General features: G+C 46.3%; 1 protein-coding gene across 1 annotated transcript in view; it reads right to left on the minus strand.

Moving 5' to 3' along the window:
- The window catches only part of LOC119394202 (uncharacterized), a gene marked incomplete at its 3' end in the record, with an annotated part of 65611 nt that overhangs the window by 25464 nt on the left and 17347 nt on the right, over positions 1–22800 (minus strand). The window contains 4 exon segments of the mRNA XM_037661477.2: positions 3087–3293; positions 3766–4096; positions 7753–8088; positions 12986–13214. Coding sequence (XP_037517405.1) covers positions 3087–3293; positions 3766–4096; positions 7753–8088; positions 12986–13214 — 1103 coding nt within the window.

Here is a 22800-nt window from a genome sequence, read left to right on the forward strand (position 1 = left end):
GTTTGTTTTACAGACGTGTAGTGTAGTACTGGGTACTTCCCTACTGTGCAAAATGGTGAATTATGGCGCAGTAGGTACTTCGAATTGTACTTGCAGTAGGCGCCCTACGACAGTTTACAACAGCAAATGCTACACGCAGAGAAGTTCCTTTCCTCACGGCACGGTTTAGGTGTCCGAGAAGTGAAGCAGGCTAGCGAATGAGAAGGCGATGTGAATGGGGCCCAAAGCGCTATCGCGTTCCACTTTTAATTTCGAAGCTTCAGCGTCCTTCATTTCTTTTTCAAATTATCAATACAGTCGACGACTGATAATTCGGACTCCACGGGGAACGTAAATAAGTCCGAATTATCGAATGTCCGAAAAAACGAATGTGTCAGAAAAAAAAATACTTTTATTGACACTTCAGGGTCCCGGTGGCTGAAAAAAGTTGTCAATGCGTTGCTGCCCGCACTTCCGCTTACGTGCAACCAAGTCCGCCTGTATCTCCGCCAGTGTGATATGATCGCTGTACAATGGCGAGCTGGTTTCGTTCGTGAAGGCAACGCGTCTGTGCGGCGCACTTAGCGGTCGCACAAAGAGGCAGCATGAATGGCGGCGCGGCGCGTTTGGGTTCTCGCCTATTAAATGCGTGCACTACGCATGCAACTGCACCAGGCTACATGCACTATCGAGCAGTTGACTGAAGATGCTTATCGTAAGGCTTGTCAGCGATTGAGCCGTACTGGCGCGTTTGCCACCTGCCGCCATCACGCCTCCGTGCATTTCCACTGCTTATCCGTAAGACATCACCGCACGGCGCCGTGATAGCGGCCCCTTTGAATTTCTGGTCCGCTTCACCCCATAACACGTCGGCATCGTGACAAAGCTGACTTTCGGACTCTGCTACTGTCGCAAATAGGTCGACTCGCGAAAGCGCTGGTTCGAACCTACGAGATGATAGACGTGGCAGAGGTGGGGGCTTCAATTACTGTCTTTCGGACCTGCAATTTGGGCAGAAAGTCCGAAAAATCGGACGCCGAAGAGTTTTAGCGTCCGAAATTTCCGACGTTCTTGACCATTGACGTCTATGGGGCTGGTGACGGTGCCGCGAAAGCGTCCGAATTTTCGAGCATGTCCGGAAAATCGGCAGTTGACTGTATCTGCCGCGTTTCGTTGTCGTCGGCGCGGCCTTCAGCGCTGGCTCTGAGGGCACCGTTGGCGCCATTTAACTCAGATCTTTTGAGACAGCAGAGCGTAAAATAAAGAAAGTCTCAAGATAAAAATGAACGCACACGCAGAACGCTTTACCGCAGACGCATTCGACAGAATGGCGGCAATAGCAGCGCAACTAGAGAGGGGATACAGGAACCGGAATGTAGGATGTTCGCGATGTCGATAGGATTTCCCACAGTTGACCAGTGCCTCCAAGATCGGCATTTCAAATCACAAATCTGAGGCATAAAGTAGCGATCGAAATAGAGCCTCATAGATCACCAATTAGCTTTCGTTTTGATCTCTGAGGCCATACTTTGTATGGTACGGGTGCCGGAGGAGATGGCTGGCGATTCGGCGTGCGCGACAGTCTCGGACAGGGTCCGGATTATCGAATGTAGATCTCGCAGCTGTCCGAAATATTGGTCGTCTTTACACATTACTTCTATGGGATCATCGGCGGTGCCGCGCGACTGTCCGAATTACCGAGCATGTCCAAATTATCGGTCGGCGACTGTACAGTCGACGTCCGATTTCCCGGACGCTCAAGGGACCGCGAAAACGTCCGGAAAATCGGGCAGTCCGGAAAAACGAATGCACATGAAAACGCACATTTTTGGTGGGTATTTTTCACTGACGGAGAGGGTCACAGCCGGAGTACAAAATTCCCATTTCAATTCAGCCAATGCATCGTTTAGGTGGCTCTGAAAAGAGCTGTTTATAAAAAAAAAATACGACGTGGCCGGCACTACCTCATAGGTCAGCACTTGGGCGCAAAGAAGTCTCTTATTTTCTTTTGCACGGTCCGCTTGCCCGCGATTATGTCTGCCTCAATTTCAGTCAACGTCATGTTGCCGCTGTACACCAATGACAGTGTCATCAGTGCTCGCGTCAACTCCGAGCTCGTTGGCTGTGTAGGAGCTGGCTCTTCGTTCTCGGTGTCGAAGTCATCGGAATCCTCCGTAACTTGATGAATGATTTCGTCATCGGTCAACTCCGCACATAGCTCGAGGTCTTTGTCAGCGTCGGCGAAGCCCTCAAGGGTTATCTCGGCTGGAATGAACACGCCGCCAGCACGCAGATCGTCGAAGGCAACGTCCGCGGATGGCAGTTCGTCATCGTGAGCCTACGAGGTGGCTTTGTGCGCTTCGAAGGCGCGGACGAAGACGAAGGAGCAGTCGGTGCCATTGCTGTAAACGGCGAATCCGCTCGGCGAAAAGCGCAGCACGAAACAGCTAGGAACTCGGTGGATGCTGAAGGCCGGGAAACGTGATCACTGAAGGTAGCGCGCAGCAGCAAACGATCAACCGCAGACACGACCGCAGAGCTGGCACAGCTGACAAAACAACACGTGAACGAACACAGTGAGGTTTGGCTTGGCTAAGCTACGGCTGGCACCGGATTGACACGTGCGGTTTCGAGGTTACGGCAGCCGCGGCGCGGTGCGGCGGTGCTGCTGGCCACACCTGCGATGCGAGTATGGTGGGTTCAAGGATATGAAAACAACCAAAATAGCGGCGTCGGTGGTGACTTTGGGTCGACGGTTAACAGTAAAAAGTCTGGGAAATCGGATGGTGAAGGCTATAAGCATCCGGAATTTCGAACTTTTTAATACATTGACTCTACGGGGAACTTGACGGTGCCACAGATGAGTCCGGGAAATCAGGCATGTCCGGAATTTCGGGCGTCCGGGAAATCGGACGTCGACTGTATATCAAACTATTTCTTCATGCCCTTTCATTTGATAAGTTTGAGTCAGACAGTATTTCTCAAATGTCACAAAATATTGGGCAGTTTCAAGTCGGTGGTTGTCTTCGAATTGTTTGTGCATTCTTTTTGTGCTGTAATGTTCAGATGTCGCAGTATAGTGCATTACAATGCTTTTTCCACTCTACCTGTAGAGTGTAGAGTGGCAGGCAGTTGCCGGCCACATCCATGCGCCCTGCCACGGCTGCCGACCGTCGCAGAAGGTTGGGGAGGCTCTGGCTCTTTCCTGTGTCCGAATCCGGTTTGAGTCGAATGCCTGACGACCTTAGCCTGTGCCAGGTGGTGAAGGACAGCTCGGACCGTGCCATGGACCCAGGACCACCACTCGCTGGCTGCTAATACCCAACACAGAAAAAAAAAGACAAATAAATTGTTACAGTCACTCAAATAGGCGGCACACTGGTATTGTGGTATCAGCGAGTACAGTCGCACACCTAAAGAAGGTTCAGCAGAAGAAAATGATGGACTTAGTTGGTATAGTCACATATTAAAAATTCGTAAGCGCACAAAGACAAGGACAACGAGCAATCTATGTGTTCTTTTCGTTGTCCTTGTTTTGGTATGCTTATTGGTTTCAAAATGACGGACTTCTTTGCTCCAAAGTGTCCTTAATCTTGAAGGGTTTCGACTGTGCTAAATATTCAATAGTTGTGCTTTTGTGGCAAGAGATACAAGCGATAAGGTAAAAAATATGTTTACAACGAAATAAATACGGCTCCCCCTTCAACTTCATTATATAACAGGGATTAACAGTGTTACAGAACTCAAGCAACACACATGCTCAACATCTCTGCCGTAGTGACCCACCGTAGCACTCACAGCACTGCCGCTGTGGTGGCTCTGCTGGTCCGAGGGAACGCTGCCTTCCGATAGGTCGTCGGAGAAGTGTGTCCCGCTCTGCTGGAAGGCGATCGTGTAGTTGTCCTTATTGGCCTGGCACGTCAGCACTAGGTCGTGCTCCTCGAATGAGCTGCAGTCGAGGCTGTCCGTGGAGAGGGCACCCCCGTTGACACCACCGACCCGTCCGCTCGTCAACGGAGGTCCACACTCCTTGACGGGTGAGAATAGCGGCTCGTCCCGACAGATGGACATCTCGCCAGAGTCCTCGTCGTGCCCGGAGCTGCTCTCAGTTTTTGCACTAAAACAGAACAGGAGGAAGGAACGTCAGTGGAGGAGCATTCCTTTTAACTCAGCGTGCCAGCTTGTTCGCTCCTATCTACATACACGAAAACAAACGCTCAAGAAAACTGACTAGAAGATAGCACGGCAGTGCCTAATGGGCAAACCACCACACTTGTAAAGCGAAGAATGTGGCTTCGACCACCTGCGGCGATTAAACTTGACGTCCATTTTCATTTCCCTTCATCTGACTATTTCTAAATGTGAGTGAAACACAATTTCTTCTTTGCTTTGTCTGGTTTTAGTGTTGGTTTTTTCACATAGTAGCACATAAAAATATATAGAGAGCCCCATGGATCCCTTCCTTCTTACTGGTCGGCTTGCACAAGTTTTACTGATGTTCACGACACCTTGCTTCTTGATCTTCTCAATGGAGGACAAATAAGGAATGTTTCAGCCGGGAGTCAAAGTTTAGGTGAGGGGAATTTATCTCCGTCAGGCCAAGACAAGTCATCTTGTCAAAAACGTTAGCTCCAGGCTGAGGCATACAGCTAATGTCTTATTCGCCATACGTTGATCAATTTAACTTTCCAGTCAAAGCTGGTGCGGCGGGCTAGTTGATTGCTTGAAATTGCTATCATTTTGGCAGCACAAGTTTGTACACATGCATGCACACACACAAACACACACAGAAAGAAGTTTGTGGACTGGATCATACAAAACATGTAGACTTGTGTATGAATGTACCAAGTTTGTGTTGCAGACATGATGGCAATTTAATTTCCACCTTCCTGTAAACTCTGTCTAGCACTTAGTCTCTTCTTAAGCGGGGAAGTGTGTTTTTTTAAAAGTCTTCAATATTGCCCTTACCAAATTTAAGCCACACAGTCTTGTTTAGTCTTCTTTGCCGATTCCAAATATGCAATTATTTTGAAAAATGTCCACTAGTTCCGAAGTTAATCAAAAATTAATTACCATTGTTTCCAGGAACAGTGGAGCAAGAACTACTTATCAAAATCTTACTTTAAGGACATTCAGGGCACGATAGCATTTGATCCTAATGTCTCAGCAGAGGAGCGAGCATTAACCACAGATATCACAAGACACCGCAATTGCCTCTCACATCTTTTAAGGGGGGACACTGCTCTTAAAAAAAGTTTTTATTTCTTGATCGATCTTGATGAAACTTTCTGAGTTTATGTATATTTGTGTACTGATTTCAAATATGCAATTACTTTTCTAGTATATTGCGTAGTTTTTAAAATACAAAATATTTCATGTACCTTTTGGGGAGCAAGATTATTTCTAAACTGACTGCGTTACAAAGTAAATCAGTATGTCACGATAATCTGCAATCGGAACTGTGTGCAGTGCAACAAAAATGGATGTTCTAAACCCATTTGAATGAAAGTTATGGTATGTTGAACATTCGCGAGTGAGTCGATTTCAAGCTAGAATTTCACTAGTGAATGTTCAACATACCATAACTTTTGTTCTAATGGGTTTAGAACAATTTTTGTTGCACTGCACACAGTTCCGATTGCAGATTATTGTGATATGCTGATTTACTTTGTAACTAACTCAGTTTAGAAAAAATCTTGCTCCCCAAAAGGCACATGAAATATCTTGTATTTTAAAAACTACACATCATACTAGAAAAATAATTGCATATTTGAAATTAGTGCTCAAATATACATAAACTCAGAAAGTTTCATCAAAATCGATTAAGAAATAAAAAACTTTTTTTTTTAAGTGCCATGTCCCCCCTTAAAGGTGATTCAGATATTCAGCTCTTTTAGCAATGAGAATACAAATGCGAAGCTCAGAAATGTTTCTTGCAAATTTACAACTCATAAATATGCTCCGTTGCACTGAAGTGTCACTTTGTACACTTGGCACAGGCCATGATGGCCGATAACAGTTTTCAATATTTGTAACTCTGAAGGCTTAATTTACAATGCTAGCTTCCTGTATAAAATACAATCAGTGCAGGTAGCTTAAGAATTATGTGTCAAAATCTTACCAGGACATCTTTTTAAAATTAATACCTCAATGCCATAGCTACAGTAATATCCGTGAAATCTAGGAACACATGAGGAAAGAATTGTAGATCTGTTCTCATTATCAGACATTCAGATTAACAGAACTGTGGTGAACGTATGGAAATTACATAAATGTAGATCTTGGCATTTTCTAGCTTTTGCAAAGATTATCCTAGTAAACCTAAGCTTGACAGTGTATTGTAAAATTATTTCCATCAATTATGGAGTTGCATTGAGGGAAATCTAAGCAGGAGTGGAGAACTTTCCTCAAGTGATGTGCACAACGATGCAGAGCAGAGACACTTTTGTTATTTTTTAATCAATGTAATATAGAAATGTTACATAAGAAGGGTGGTTTGCTGGGCAAGCTGGTACTGCATCTTGAACAAAAATGCACTAATTCAAAGAAGATGGCAAAAGAAGAACACAGACACACTTGATGGTTCTTTGTCTGTCTGTGTTGTTCTTTTGCAGTCTTCATTGAACTAGCGCATTTTTGTTCTAGAAATTTTACAATGTTGACGCAGCAAAATGAGAACTGCAGCAAGAAAAAAATAGTTGTATGCAGATCTCACAGAAAGTAGACCTACGTTTATGAAAACGCACAGCATTTGTTGCTCAACACATGCAACAAAATATTTAATGCTTTGGTTATTGTGAACTGCTGAAACTCACAATGGTTCATCAGAAGCAAATTTATAAATATACACTTCTTTTTATATGTGGCTAAATGTTACATGGTGTTCTGACCTCCCTACACTGAACACATAACATGCAATGGCATCTCAAATAGACAACACGTAAACACGTCAGCACAGTGGGAATGCGGAAACACCCAGCCACTTGTGTGTGGCACTTAACAAGACACATTATCGTTTGTGCATGGGAATGAATAAGAGAATGCTTTGCAATGTTTTCAAACAGACTTGTACATAACTGATTACGTATACAATTGATCACTTGTAATCAATTTAGTGTTTTATTTTTGTAATTGATTGGTTATATTTTTTTATCAGCAACCCTCATGAGAATTCAATTCTTTTCTGCCATCAATTGTACATGCAACCAATTACTTTATTCACAACATAAGCTCTCACAGCAGATGCATCTTGAATGCACCTATTCTGAACAAGCCTTATGCTAGCTATGAGTTTTTGCTACATGTTTACAGCGAACGATGGGAAAAGTAGCGTGCTCCTGTGCAGGGAGACTTGGGTTCAATACCTACCACTGAACGTGCAACATCAAAAGTTATTGAAGCTGCAAAGCTCTGAACATAGCTACCTAATCACAAGGTAAAGAAAGCATGAATTAATACCATAAATACATAATGCCTCACATCAAAATACAGTAGACTCTCAGCAAACGGAAATCTCTTAAACGGAATTGCTGCTTAATTGGAACAAGTACTTCTAATATGATTGGTTTCGCAGTTGAATGCTGCACCTCTGTACATCTCTCAGTAAATGGCACAGAACAAAATTCCTGGCCCCTTCAGGCTCTCTTTAATGAGAGTCTACTGTAAATTATGATGTGCAGAAACACAGATTTCTATTTAATGATGCACTGTCGCCACACTGCAATGCTGCAGTTTTGCATCCTAATGAGCGTAAATGTCGATCATGCTACTTACTGCACAGATGAGGCATCCAGGGGCAGAGCCTCGAGAAATGAGCCAGACACCGAGGCACACTGCTCTCCGCGGCTGGCCGACTGGAAGTCCCCTCCATACAGGGCAGGAAGCGTGAGGATGGCGTGAATGTCTTCCGACCTGAAGGTCTCCATGTCGATTTCCGCCAGGTTGGCATCAAAGTTTTTAGACAGGTCCTCGTACGAAAGGTCCACACCACCGAGGCCCCCGCCGTCATCACCTATCACGCAAGCGTCCCCAGACACTGACAAGATGCTGCGCCGCATTAGCCGACCCGAAGACGTGAGTGATGAGGAACATAGATGCCTCTGGAATTCTCTGGAAAAGAATAAAGAAACAAAATGAAGCAACGGAGGATTGAAAGTTAGCGCTCCTGCATTCCTTGACCACCCGAAACATACACAGCACTGCATACTTCATTCTTTCCTTTCTGTCCTTATGCGTTATCAATCGTTACGATCTGCACATACATAACTGTTATAATTAGTTTTCAAAGTGTTATAATGTCAGGAAATTATTTTTGTTTGTATACTTATTGTTTTGTTATGTGGCATGCTCTTTTTCATAATCACATTTCAGTGAATCCCAACTAGCCTTAGGCTAGGGATTCAGATGTTTTTCTAGAACTATTACAATTTTGTAAATAGTTTTATGTAAATATAACCAAATAAAAAAAAATGTCCAAACACTTAAAAAACCTCTCGGACCTTCTGTTCAGTTATCTGAGCATGCAACACAACCTACACACTTGCACAGAGTCAACTAAGCGATGAAGTGGCAAGTGTGAACAAGGAACCATTTGATGAAGGCCTCTGCAATGCACAAGCTCACCTTCTGCGATTCAATCCCTCGTGATCTCATATCTTATGTCACCATTGAACACTAGGAGCCGAGCACTGTGACTGCCATATTAAGCATGAGCTAGCCCACGTGCAATGAAGAAAGGCGCCAGGTAACGTGTAGAGAAAGTGAAAGAATAGATTAGGTCACCGAAAGGTGCTGCAAAGCCCTTTTAAGACTAGTTAAAACAGTATAATTCAATGCCGCCACGTTATCCACAGTGCCCGTACCACAATTCACAACCAAATGCTAACACGGCTGAAAGGCCAATAACGCATACGCGTCATGGAAAAGAAGTCCAAAACAGAAACACAAAGAAGAGGAAATGAAAGCACTGAACTGCCCTCAGACTGCTTTGTTCCTAATACAATATATAAGCCCCAAGCGCGATGTGCTGGACATTGTTCAGGTAACGAGTTCCTTCATGACGTTACCATTCACTAGCCAGAACATGTGTGAGGCAGCAAAAGTGCTCATTGTTTGCAAGTATGTCTACACTTGTGCACCTGTTGAGTCACAAAGATTAGGCACCTTGTTTACTGCGCAATTTGCTTTTGTGAAAACTTTTGCTTGTAGTTCAGTTCACACTGCTCGTAAGTGCTCACACATTCTCACGTGTGCACAGAAAATGTGTCTCCCAACTCATATTTGACATGTGCACATGCTATAATAAAAGAAAAAAAGTATCGCAGAGCTTGTTGCTCCTGTTGTCTCAGATTCTTTGAGTTTAAGTGCCTTGTGCCACTGCATTGCTTTTTGTGTTCCCAGCCTTTATTATTTAGGCAGCTGTTTGTATTGGACTACTACTGGTAAAACATATGTATTTCACTAGCTTTACTCAACAAAGCCCAAACCAAAACATAGACATTTCAGCACCTATGAAGAGAGCACAGTCGAACCCCTCAATAATGAAATCGCCGGGGAAGCGATTTTTGTTTGTTCTCGTGATAATTTCGTAGTCGCAAAAATAGGAAAATACGGAGACCAATTACTTCACACAACAAAAATTTATTTAATGAAGTCGTTGATCTTGCTCTGTCGAACTCCTCAGCAATGTCCACCCTTTTTCTGCCCTTCGCAGCTTCAGCGATGATGCTAGAATTCTCCTGAAGCGTCAAAAACTTGCGCTTTTTAATAGGAGGCAGTATCTCTTGTGGGGTTGCACACGCAACCCATTGTCTTCAAAGCGGCGGCACCTCGGCTTCGCGCTACGTTTGTACGCGCAGTGGCGAGGGGGGTTGCGTGGGAGAGGGCATGTGCCGCTCCCGCAGCCCTTCGCGCCCTGCTCCCTGGCCGAAGTCGAGATGCCCCGTTTTCCCTCCTTGCCCTTTTCTGGAGAGACTCCTCTCCAGACCCCAAGGAACGCGCACGGCTTTCTTGGGGACCGCCTTGTCTTTCGACTCGAGCAGCGGTGACAACCACAGCTTGATCGAGTTGGGAGCCACCCAGCCGCCATCACCCCCTGCGCAACGCCCGGTCTATTGTGAGGTAACTTACTGCCTCAGGGCCGGACTGCGAAGCCACGAGAGGTGAGTCGAGCCCTATCGCTCTAAATCTCGTGTGCTTCCCATTTTGTTGTTGTTTTCATGTTGTCGAGCGGAACTTCTCTGCCACTTCGTTGTTATCTGTATTTTTGTTGCGTTGGTGGCGCTTTTGGCACAATAAACTGTGTCAGGCAAAGAACTCGTCTCTGTTACCACTGGCCTGAAACCCGCCGTGGTCGCGACTCAACGCGAACCACGGGTTAGGGGTCCAGCTCTGACTGTTAGGGCTGCTGTGTAGCGCCTAGTAGCGAGTAACTACACTCCTCTAGTGCGCGGTGTGATCCAAAGACGGGACAGTTTCGCACGCACGGATCTGTTTGTTAGTAACCCCTATACTCCCCGAAAGGTCAAACAACACTGCATATGAGTAAAGTGCAGAAGAACTCACGTGCACATGGAGAGATGCGCAGCAGCAAACAGTTAGGCAGTCAACAGAATGACTGTCAGCATGATGTCACTTACGTGGGTGTCGTTCACTTGAAACGTCATGTACCGGCATAGTTGCCCACAGAGGCATTAACAAAAAAACTGTTCTCAGCGAAAAAAACAGTCTTGTTGCTATCATCATCATCCAACCGAATGTAAAGAACAATAGTCACACTGATACTTGTTGGCGGAAGCGTTATGCGCCCGATTTATCGAATGAGCGGTGCCACAATTTTCGAACTTCTGGGTTCTCATCTAGCTCATCCGTTGAAAAAAATGTTGCGGATCACTAGCTGGCACTTTATTTATTGCGGGAGTGCTTTTAAAACCTCTTTGCTATTGAGAGGGGGCAAATGCATTGAACTCTATGGACGTTTGCTGGGGACGCCAGATTTCTTCATTGCCGCGAGTATTTCGTTCTTGAGGGCTTTAATTATTGATGGGTTCAACTGTATTAGTATCAGAACAACATGAATGGCATAAAAAGGTAAATACATCCTACTTATCTATCTAGGATGGTTAAGACTACATGCCAACAAATTGTGACAAACTGCGATAGTACAGATTTTCTTTTTTTACCCTTTTTGTTGAGCAATGTCATTCAAATAAGTCTCACCAGGAACACCTATGCAAGCAGAACACAAATGGTACAAAAAAAGCATATGCATGCAACCTATTCATTTACATGGTTAAAACTGCATCCCAATGAATTGCGATGGACAAACTACAATTCCGCAAAGCTTCTTGGACCCCTTTTATTGGACAATGTTGGTAAAATAAGTTACCAGTATGCGCTTCCTCATTTTTGGAAGTTTTTTTTTTCACACACTGAAACAGCTGTTAAGCACAACCAGTGTTGTAGGCGTTACCGAAAAAAAAGTAACTAAATATGTTACTCGTTACGCTAACAAAAAAGGAATGCATTACCACCCTACGTTATCTCCAAAAAATGGTAACACATTACCATTACGGTTCCAGAAAAAAAGTAACGCACATTACTTGTGCCTTTAGTGCATAATCAAAAATTTGAATCAGTGCATCTTCGCTGCAGGAACCCACAGTAATAATGTTAAAAAGATCATATTCATATTTCACATAAAACGTCTAGCCCAAACAACGATTTTACCTGAGGTATTAATCTAATGAGAATACCACCTGCCACGGTGGTTAATGGTTGTGGTGCTCGACTACTGACCCGCAGGTCGCGGGATTGAATCCTGGCCACGATGACCGCATTTTCGATGGAGGTGAAAATGCTTGAGGCCCGTGTGCTTAGACTTATGTGCGCGTTAAAGAACCCCAAGTGGCCAAAATTTCCAGGAGCCCTCCACTACGGCGTCTCTGATAATCATAACATGGTTTTGGGACATTAAACCCCAACAATTACTGTTAACAAGAATACTTTGCACAAATGTGCTGGACCCCAGCAATATTATAGTGGCCTATGAAGTTGCCTGTATATGATGGCTTTTAACTCTGTGGCACATGATAAAGCCATTTTTTCCAGTGTGACATTAAGCACAAAATGAGATTTCATCATCGATGCTCTGCTCAGAGAAAACGTCACTGAACTCTCAATAAATTTACAATAATTCTGACGGTGTGCTTCTACTAACAAGGCAGATGCTCAAATATTGTAGTCCCAAAGAAATGCTTAAAAGGATTAGTTCCGGGGAAGAAATAATTGCATACATATACAAATTTTTCTCATTTAACACGTATATTTGCCGCAAAAAGTGCAAATGTTTATGTGAAGGTCACACTCGTTCGCTCAATAATTGACTAACTTAAGAAACGTATACCCGCAGTTTCCGATAGAAAGAAGCAAATGTCATTTTGAAAACAAACTTGATAACCAGCGCTAGAGTACTGGATGGAGAGCTTTCTATTAACTACAACTTGTTGTGGAGTTTAGGCAACAGTTGAATTTAAAAGCTGTCAGCGAACAGCTTGCCTCACTTCTTGATTAATACACCCGCACCTACGCTAAATAGGTGCTCGACAGACGCATTGGATGGTGCTCTTAACACCTAACGGGCCAGCAGCAGCTCGTCGTTGCGAAGAAAAGAACATCGTGGCGAGCTCTGCCAAAAAGGCGCCTATGAGACAAAGGAGTTTTGTGTAAAACTCCCGGGATAAGTGCAATAAGAAGTAACGAGTAATGTGATACCTCAAGTTACCAAAAGATGTTAATGGAAGTACGTTACCCGTTAGAGTTCCGAAATGGTAATGAGTACGTTACTAAGTTACCGAAAAAAGTAATGCGTTACTGGTGATGGCGTTACTTGTAACGTGTTACCGCCAACACTGAGCACAACCACTTCTGAAAATGTTTTCAAGATTGTGACAGCTCTATTGGTTAATTGATGTATAATCATATCATAGCAACAGAGTGTGATGCCCACCTGTTGAAAGGATAGTCGGCACACCACTGCAGCTCATCTCCCCCGTCCTGCAGCAGCACCGAGTCCGTGCACGAGGACGTGGTGCTGGCTGGCGCATCCTTCTGGGGCCGCCGGAGCGCCCCAAGGCTACTGCTGTTGTTGTTTGTGTAGTTGAGCTGCGACAGATCATACTGTTGCTGCTGCTGAGCCAGGGCAGCCTCCATCATGCCTGACAGGGCGCCTGCTCTTCCTGCATCGTGGCAAAGCACAAGTACAAACATAATTAACGCCCACTTCTGCTCTTGCTGCTGGCTTGCATAATCATCTGAACATGGAGCAATGTGTACATGCAACCCTCGACGTCATGTAGCGATGAAAAATTCTTGGAACACGGGGTGTCACTGGAGCGAACATTTCAACAAGCGTACTTGTTTTATTCAAGGCTGGCATATTTATAAGCAGTTGACACCAGGCAAAAAGAAAGGTGTTCCACGCTCGTCATCATGGCTATGAGCAGCACTGCTCACGGGCTTAAAATGCGCAGATAAACCTGATCAAGTGTATAGAAGGACAACCGTCACTGTACCTCTGACATTCAAGAAAACCTCTGTTGATTGTCCGTTGGTTCTCATTAAGGTTGCGTCTAACAAAGAATAATGAGCCCTAGCTTTCCCCTTACTTCGTTTATCCCGACGTGCGTATTATGTAAGGACAGTGCATTTGGCAGGTCTACTGAACAAGTGCTCACAAGCTTTCTATGGGAATCAAACAAGCGTGCCACAAGGGCAGCTGCAAGTGCTTCAGTGATCATGCAGTAGGAGGCAACTTGTATGAAGCAGCAAGGTGTCTATATAACTGCAGGTATACGAATCATGTAAGTTTGTTAAGATTTCTAAGAATACATTTAATATATGCCAAAAATATCGTGTAGTAATATAACAATTAAGTTTAATATAAAACTATAAAGTGCTGAAGGCATGTCACTGGACATTATCAATGACCAAAGGCTCCTGTTAAGTCCTAAAGCCACATATATGAATGAACATGAAATGTCACTGTCTGCAGCAGCGTTTGCTTGGTAAAAGTAACAGTTTTGCTTGGTAACCAATTCCACTTCCAGCCACACATACACTGCATTAATTTGGTTTGAGAATCACAAGGATTAATCAGCAGTGATGTATATTATTGGGATGACTGCCAACTCCTTGTAATGGCAGGTCATTTCTTGCGTCTATCTGACAACAAGAATACGTGCACACCAAGAATAAATTTCTGTTTCAAGAAAATGCAGAATGCGTGAACATTTCTCATGCTGCCTCCGCATAGACATGTCGCTAACCATAAGTGAAAAAAATAACCCTCCTTTTTATGTAGACGTTTGTTTGTTTTTATTCATTTGCCCTTTTGGATTACCACGGTCGTCCCTGAGCAAGCTCCAGGCCAATTCAAAGCTCATCAGTATGCCATCTCTGCCACACACCGCGCCCTTGGATCAGCATTCGCGCACTGGGCGAGCAAGGATATGCATCGATTGATGAAAATGGGAACTGCCGAGGCAGAGAGCCCGGGGCATGTAATCCGAGCTCTAAAGCAGAATCGGCTGCGAGCTCATTTCGGACTGTATTTCCGACTCTGCCCGAAAGGATAAGGCGATCAGACCACGTCACACGGTACGTATACGTACGTCACTACGGGTCGACCGCAAGACCTGTAGATGGGCAGCACCAACGCACGGGGGGAGGGAGGGGGGTAATGCGGTAACGAAGCTTCTTCTGCAGCCCTTGTAAGGAGCAAGGCTCAGCGACAATACACCCGAGGCCCAACACAAGACGTTCATTGGATGGTGAAAGCTCTTAGATGCGCGCGATCCGCCGCCGGCTCTGCGTTCAACCAAATCCCATTCGGCGCCACCGCGTCAGTCGCCAATTTTTTTTTTTTCGGCACAACAGCAGGAAAAATGCCTTCCGTACAAGTGCACGTACACAGACGGCGGAACGAAGAGATAACGCGCCGCCGCTAAATGAAACAAACGGCAGTGCCCGAAACCCCCGGGACAAGCAATCTCAGCCGAACAGCTGCAACCCCGCACGTCCGCTAGCACGATAGACCCGCACGTGCGTGAAAGGAAGCACGGCGACCCTACACGACCATTACTTTCAAAATGTTCGGTTAAGCTACATATATTAATGCAACAATTTAAAACGGCAACCAATAGCAAGCGCTGGAACGATGCATCGGAAAAGTGCACTTTAGGTGATAGGCAGGTGGCCTAGTGTAGGATGATCAGCGCAACCTTGACTCCCGCAAACACTCACACAAACACTCACTCATCCACCCGAGGAACACACACGACACTCAGCGCTCACTACCAACTGTTTATTGCACCTGAATGACCCTCTTATATAGGTACAGAAAAATGCGCAAAACCACTATGTCGAATAACCAACTAGCCCAACAAGAAGTTTTATTGAGGCAGGTGGCGATTCTATAAACGTTGGGTGGCGACACCACGTTCATGCGTGATCGACGTACGCAGTTTTATGTGACGTCACATGTCTTAGCAGCGTCTTTTAATGCCGTATGTTAAAATTCAATGCATTCCCGCGGCTTAGACCTAAGGTAAACAGGTGAGTCATTCGCGCGTTACAGTGATGGCAGAAGGGCTCGACCATGGTATCTTGATTTTAGCGCTAGAAAGGACAAACGCATGAGAGAAAGGATAAGCGCTGTCGTCTCTCATGTGTTCGTCTTTTTTAGCGCTAAATTTAAGGTGTCGTCCAGCAACAAGTTCTTATTACATGAATATCATTCCACAAAGCTTGCATTCAGTCGTCCATGTAGAACTCAGGGAAACAACGAAATGGCTTTTTTTTTTTTTTTGTCCTGCTTATCTTTTCTACAGCTGAAGAAAACCACAGCTGTTGCTGCAGCGCGACTGGGCCTAAGAAACGAAAATGCCACTGACAACGGGCCAGAACATGTCACGAACACTGGTCGACGTGGTAAGACTGAATTATACCATATGGTGACAGAATCAACTATGTTTTTCACAATGTTTTCAAAGTGAAAGTCACAAAAACCGGCACCTCGTGTCGCGTGGGCGGCAAAATCCTTGGTACTGCGCGAATGAGTCGTTCGGATTGCTAAACGTAGCCTGCTACTGTTTAGGCGCACACCAATTCCTGCTTAGAATTACAGTGTATATATAATTTATCAGACATTCCCACTTTGTTATGCGCTTGCGTTATTACGAGGTATTGACGCTGAGAAGCGACGATGCCTTCGCGGCAACTAGTGGAACCATGTAGAGACGCTGAGCACAAAGACGCAGCATCTGATGCGTGTAAGACAGCGCAGACGCTACAGATAAAAAAAATTCTGATGAAACAAATGTTTCGCGGCGTTTTCCGTGGTTCCATGATTAGGTACCCTTTACCGGTGAGCTTGTTGCAGTAAAAGAAAACTTGTACAATAAAAATTGGTCGTCAGTTATGACTGTCGTTAAATTAATAACACTTTGATAGGGATACAGCCAATGAAAACCAATTAAACATTTCATTCGACCTGGCCAGTGCTTCATTACACCGGGGCACCTCAATCCTTTTCTATAGAAAGTCAACGTCCTTCTGCAAGCCTGGGCGCAAGTGATACACCGCAGCCCGCAAACGGAAGACAGCCGGTTGATACGCGCATAACTCTGTCGGTTAGAGGTGGGCCATGTGGTCTACTTCACCCGCCACTGTCGCTATCGAGATTGTTGTTATAGCAGCGCAGGCGAAAAGCCTTCGCCAGAAGGGCGCGCGATACAAGGCGTGCACGGATTGCCGCCCGCCACGTCTGCATGATCTCGGCTGACCTCTCTCAGCACCAGCGCAGCCGACGGCCGCGCGTCAAGGTCCCAGACAAGGTTCCAGCACCGCCGATGCAGAACAGGCCGGGCAGTCGGACGATAAAGGCATATTATAACTAGGACTCCGTGTTTTCGGATAATTCCGAAAAAATTCGATAAACACTCGCCGGTAAAACTTTCGACAATTCGGATTTATCCGATAAACTCAGATTTTAACGGCCAATATGACCCCGTTCCGAAGTTTATCGAAAGGGCATGTTCTGTATCGAAAGGGCATGTCATCGATACATCAGCCGGTTTAGCCGATATAAAGTTTACTGAAGCAAGGTCTTCGTTGCTCTTCTGTCCCGTTTCTTCTTTTGCGCTGTAATCACAATTTGAAATAAAGTTTACCTTGACCACGTCAACAGTATTTCGTAGACCGAACCCATCGCACATTTACTTAACAAAGGGCTTCTCGGGCACGGCGCGAGAGACATCAATGTATGACCCCCTGGAGCGCGCCTGACGACGTCGAACACACGGACCTCGTAAAGTACGCTTTCTTCTATTACAACAAGCTTTAAGGCTGTAATACGCACAACGTAGGTGTTTTGTATTCAAGTAATTGTGATTGTGTGTATATTTGTTTGTGCGTTCAAACCTTCCAGACAAACTAAAATACGCTTCGTGTGTTCCGATGTTTTCGTGCTCAGAAATCACTTTAAATATAGGAGTATTAAGAATAACGCAACATTAAACTCCGAATTTCGTAGAATTGGAGATGTAAGAGAAATAAACCCCGATAAACGCCGAATTTCCGCCAAAAAGGTAAACTCCGAAAAACACCCCCCGAATTTCAAGAAAAATAAACCCCGAAAACACGGAGCCCTAATTATAACGTACGCCCGGGATTGTAACCTAAAGACATGATCCAGCCCGGCAGGCGTAACACATAGCGACAAAAGCGCAGACTTCACAAGCGTAATTATTTAACCAGTAGAATACACATGCAAAGCGAAGACAGCATACAGTCAGACAACAAGAGTCGAACAGCCAAAAACACTGAAAGAGACAACAATAGAAGAAATGTAGGGGGCCTAGAGAGAAACACAAGAAACATCCGTTTTGCTACATAGGGGGCGGAGGACAGACAGATAAGCTATACAAAGGCGATACAAACAGAACACGTGCACAGAGCCAGAAGCCAGAGGAAGAACTGACGCTACATAGCGCTTGGTCCAGTGAAAGCAGCATTTGGAATTATAACTGCAGAAAAGACAGTGAAATGAGAAAGACAAAAGCGCAAGGAGACAACAGCAGATGTATACGGCAGTCGATTGCCCACGCCCACTCTGGCGCAGGCGGCGCCCCAGAACCTGTCCTCTCCTACACTTCAAACTCGCTATACCCCTCTTTTTATTTTATCTTTCGATATCCTTTCTCTGTATTTTGCTTAACCAGCTTGACAAAGTATGCGCGCACGTCAGCGTTGGCGCCTACTTCGATTAACCCGCGTTCCACGCACGCATGGGGCGGACCACCCCGAATCCCTGCTGCTGCAGCCCTATGGGCGCCCTGCCCAACCCCATTAAAGAACGCGTAAGGGAGGCGCTCTGACGTTCACCAGGGAGACGTATGGCAGCCGCGGCGCCGGACCGGGTTCATTGCTCCCCCCTCTCCCCACCCCTCTTCACGTGCATCGCTGAGTCCCTGTCTTTACGATTACGGCCACACCGCCTAAAACCCCCGACTGTGGCACTCGATTTTTCTGGCCGACCCGCGGAGACCCTCCCTCTCGCAAATGTCTCTCCTCTCCTAACTTCTCCGTCTGACTCTGACGTTAACCTAAAAAAGACGACGCACAGCCTCGTCACCGGCTACGAAGGGCGGGACCATGAAACGACGCGGCTCTGTTGTTTCAACCTCTGTAAGATGCAAATTATGGCAGAATGAGGCCGGTTTTGTTGATTTCTGACGACTTCCAAATATCATCACTCTTCATCGGGACGAGCCAATATATCTTCCACATACACGGGGGACAGGTGGATATGTTTCAGAGCAGGAGGAGTGAGTTTACTATAATGAATGTGGTGAAGCGCAAGCTTGAATCGGTTTAGAGAAACAAAGTTAATAATAATAACATCTGGGGTTTAACGTCCCAAAACAACGATATGATAGAGCACGGCCGGTCTAGAGGCGCGCGCTCGCTGGCGCGCCTCTAGACCGGCCGTGGATTGAGAGACACCGTAGTGGAGGGCTTCGGAAATTTCGACCACCTGGGATTCTTTAACGTGCACCTAAATCTGTGTACACGGGCCTCAAACATTTTCGCCTCCATCGAAAATGCAGCCACCGCGGCCGGGATTCGATCCCGCGAACTTCGGGTCAGCGGTCGAGCGCCATAACCACTAGACCACCGTGGCGGGGCAAAGTAAAATTTTATCATGCACCCGACAACACCATATTGCTGCAAATGTTCGTATGTGAGTGAACATCGCAGTTGACGCCAGTTAGGCCATCAAATGGCGCGGCTTCGAGGCAGCATTCCCGGGTTAGATCCCCGGACCAGGGCGCCAAGTTGGAGAAATTCGACAGCGAGGTTCGTTTTTAAGGGGACTTAGTAACAACGCGAACCAGCGCAGCAGTTTGCTAGTCAGGCGGGTGGCAGTCTATTTGCATAAAGTGTCTGAAATTTTCCCAGTACTGATTGTGTAGCAGTAAAAGTGTTCCAATAGAAAAATCACAAGGTGCAGTAACCATGGAAACGAAACAGCGGAGCGGAGGAAACAGAAACATGACGTCCAATAGACGGTGTCAAACGTGCGGAACACAGTATAGATCGCCATCAAAGCCGATCGTATTCGCGTGTCTTTATCGTGATTGGCAATTTCGACAGATCTGCGGGAGGAAGCCAGTCGTCATACGTAACTTTGTAAGTTGCCATACGTAACTGTCATGTGCTTAGCCTTACAGAGCAGCCGGACAGTGAAGATATACGACACCCCATCCATAACATCGTTATGGTATACTGCGCGTGCACACCCTCTGCATAATTGACATCCTGCATTATGCAGCTGAGCTTGGCACATACTGCATTCCAAGTTTTGTTTAAACTGCATTATTTCGTCTCCGCTGCCCGCATAAACTTCGCGTATAGGCACTCCCGAAGTTACAAGACGGCCATTCATTTCATTCTAACGTCACATCGCACTTCCTTCAGAAACCCCAAGTTCTTTACATGCGCATCACGCACCACGGTCCATTAAGTGTTTATCTCCTCCAAGTAGCAGCCGTGCGCGAAATGCAGAATAACATTTACGACGACAGTTCGTACAAGCAACGACTGCCCGGAGATCCGCATTTATCAGCGCCGCGGCTTACAGATATCATCGAACCAACGCTGTGAGAAACCATGGGTACATCCCATCCAGCTAACTCTGCCACCTGTAAACTCCTTGCCTCGTACAATAGTCTCCTGGAACCAAACGAACGCAACTACACGGCGCGAAAGTGGCCGTCGCATTTCTTCCTCGTACAGTGCAACGGACGCGCCACAGTTGTTCCGTGTTTGTCGTTTCGTTCGCTACGCTTCGTCCAACCCGGAACTGAATACGAGCGGCTCGCAACGTCGACAATCGAATGTCCACGGACGCGGCGGCAATTATTTGCCTCCTCTTGCCGTTGTATTTAGTTGTTTCGCTAAACTCGTCGCTTGCCCAATTTCCCGGCCAGCTATATAGACGTCCAGCGGGGAGCCGGCTGCGGCCGCAACTGCGCAGATGCGCGCGCGCCGCTTCCGAATAATACATGAGCACGCTACGGCCTCTCACCTGCACAGATTGCGTGCGCGCGACAATGAAGGAAAGTGATATTCTCACTGTCATATGTATATACAGTGCAGTTTGTTCCCAATTGCACCTCAGGGTATAGGACAGAGCCAATCGTGTTGAGAACACCTGTGCTATACTTCCTACATTTGTCAGTCCTCCTTGTGATTCACATTTGTTGACATATAGTCCCGAAAAGCTATAATGTGCAACGCCTTTGTTTGAAAGCACGCCAGACAGATGCAGAGAACGCTAGAAGGATTCAAATGGCCGCCACGCGTGCAACAATACCAGCCACGTATAATAATAACGATGTACAGAACAAAAACGAAAGCTTTCCCCTAGTCCGCGAAAAAAAAGTTCGAGAAATTTCACATCACGCGATGCAGAATACAGTGGAAGGGCTACGGACTGCATCACCACGGTACATGTCTCGTTATATGCTTCGATTTATATGCAAGATCAATTTCAGTGCAAATAATACACAGTCAGAATGTTTTCATGGGTTCTCCGGGATAAAATGTGCGACGTGCAACTCGAATGTGCCTGAAGGTCGACCCTGACATGGCAGTAGTATATCTCCTACCGGATATATAACATGTATACGACATGCACTCGTCTTTTAGCATGCATTATTGCAATGCGGCAAAAAGAAATGTGCAACACATAAAGAACTCTAACACCCTCTGTAACTAATAGCAACGTGAAAGCTGTACGCGAGGAAGCCTTATATAAACATGCAACTCAAGCTGCGCATTCAACGTCCGAAGAGATGGACTTCAGACGAGAAAGATAGACAAAGAGACAGCAAGAACCACGCTTCCCAGTCAGCGCGCGGCGCAATGATAACGGGCTGCAACGACGCGTAACCATTGCAACGAGCGGGCGGCACTGCGCCAGCACTCACGGCCATCAATATATCGGTCACGAGCCAACTGCGCGAGTGTCCCCATCATCCATATATACTGCCATCATCTGCGACAACAATGCTCCCGCATTTCAATTCTTCTCCCGCGCCACGGGAACATCAACAACCGAGGTCGGCCAGTCGGTCGCACGCCGGAAGACAGCCTGCGAACTCCACTCGTCCCACAAAGCTGCCGGTGACCGCCGCTGTTCTTTCCAGCATTGGGGTCCCGTATATGCAAACGTGATGCGTCCCAACGACCACGCTGCGTGGAGGCCCTCCGGTATACGGTGGTGACGGTCACGGGATTCACGAACTCGGCGTCCTCGGACGCCAACAACAACAACAGCGCGCGCCGTCCTCATCAGTTCCGCGGCATCCACGCGCATCGTGCGCAATGGCGAACCCCTTTCCCCCGAAGAGGCCCAAAACGTTCGGACGCCCACGCTCCTAAAGCAGTTGAGTGCAGTGGTGTGTACTGCGGGTCCATCACTGGCCAGCTGTGCGCAGTGTTCCGACCAGGGCTCCGCAGTTGTGGTACTCGACGCAACCGATCAAAGTAGAAAACTGCATCTTCGGAACACCGGTCGACCGGGCGACAGCGGTGGGATCTTTATCCACACCTCAGAAGAGAATGATGCCGTTGGGCGCGGACGCAAGAGCTAAAAGCCATGAACCGTTCGTCGTAGAGACGGCTTCATTGACAAAGATTTTACGTAGAAAATACTAGAAAAAAAAGTGGACCCAGACAGACGCATGGAGACGTAACCACAAAGTGTCAACATCACATTGCACTGAACAGTTGCAAGGCTCGACGCATGATACGCACACCGGAGCTACCTCGGCCGAGTGCGCCATCAGATGGAAGTCGCACCGCACGTAGGAACAACGCCGCGGGATAGTTCCAAAGCATGTTACGCGAATGCTTGTTGCTAAGTTATTAGCTATACCTTTGAAATACACTACATTTCAAGCAATCGCAACCAAATCAGAATCATTGTAAGATGTGTAAAGGGCCACCTCACGAAATCTGCCTGTGTCTCATTCGCATCATACAGCTGTGCTGCAGCATGACATACCGACAGGTCCACGTCACGACGTACCACAGTGCGCTGTCGACTTTGCAAACGCAGTACGCAACCGGCCCTGACGTCTGCGCGACCTTTAACTCCAAAAATGTTGCGCTACCGGATGAAGGCACAGCCCAGTCCACGCTTTAAAATAAAACTTGGCGCATGCAGCTTCTACGACGCAAGCTGCACTGGCATGT

This window comes from Rhipicephalus sanguineus, chromosome 5, assembly GCF_013339695.2.
Source record: "Rhipicephalus sanguineus isolate Rsan-2018 chromosome 5, BIME_Rsan_1.4, whole genome shotgun sequence".
Taxonomy (NCBI): Eukaryota; Metazoa; Arthropoda; class Arachnida; order Ixodida; family Ixodidae; genus Rhipicephalus; species Rhipicephalus sanguineus.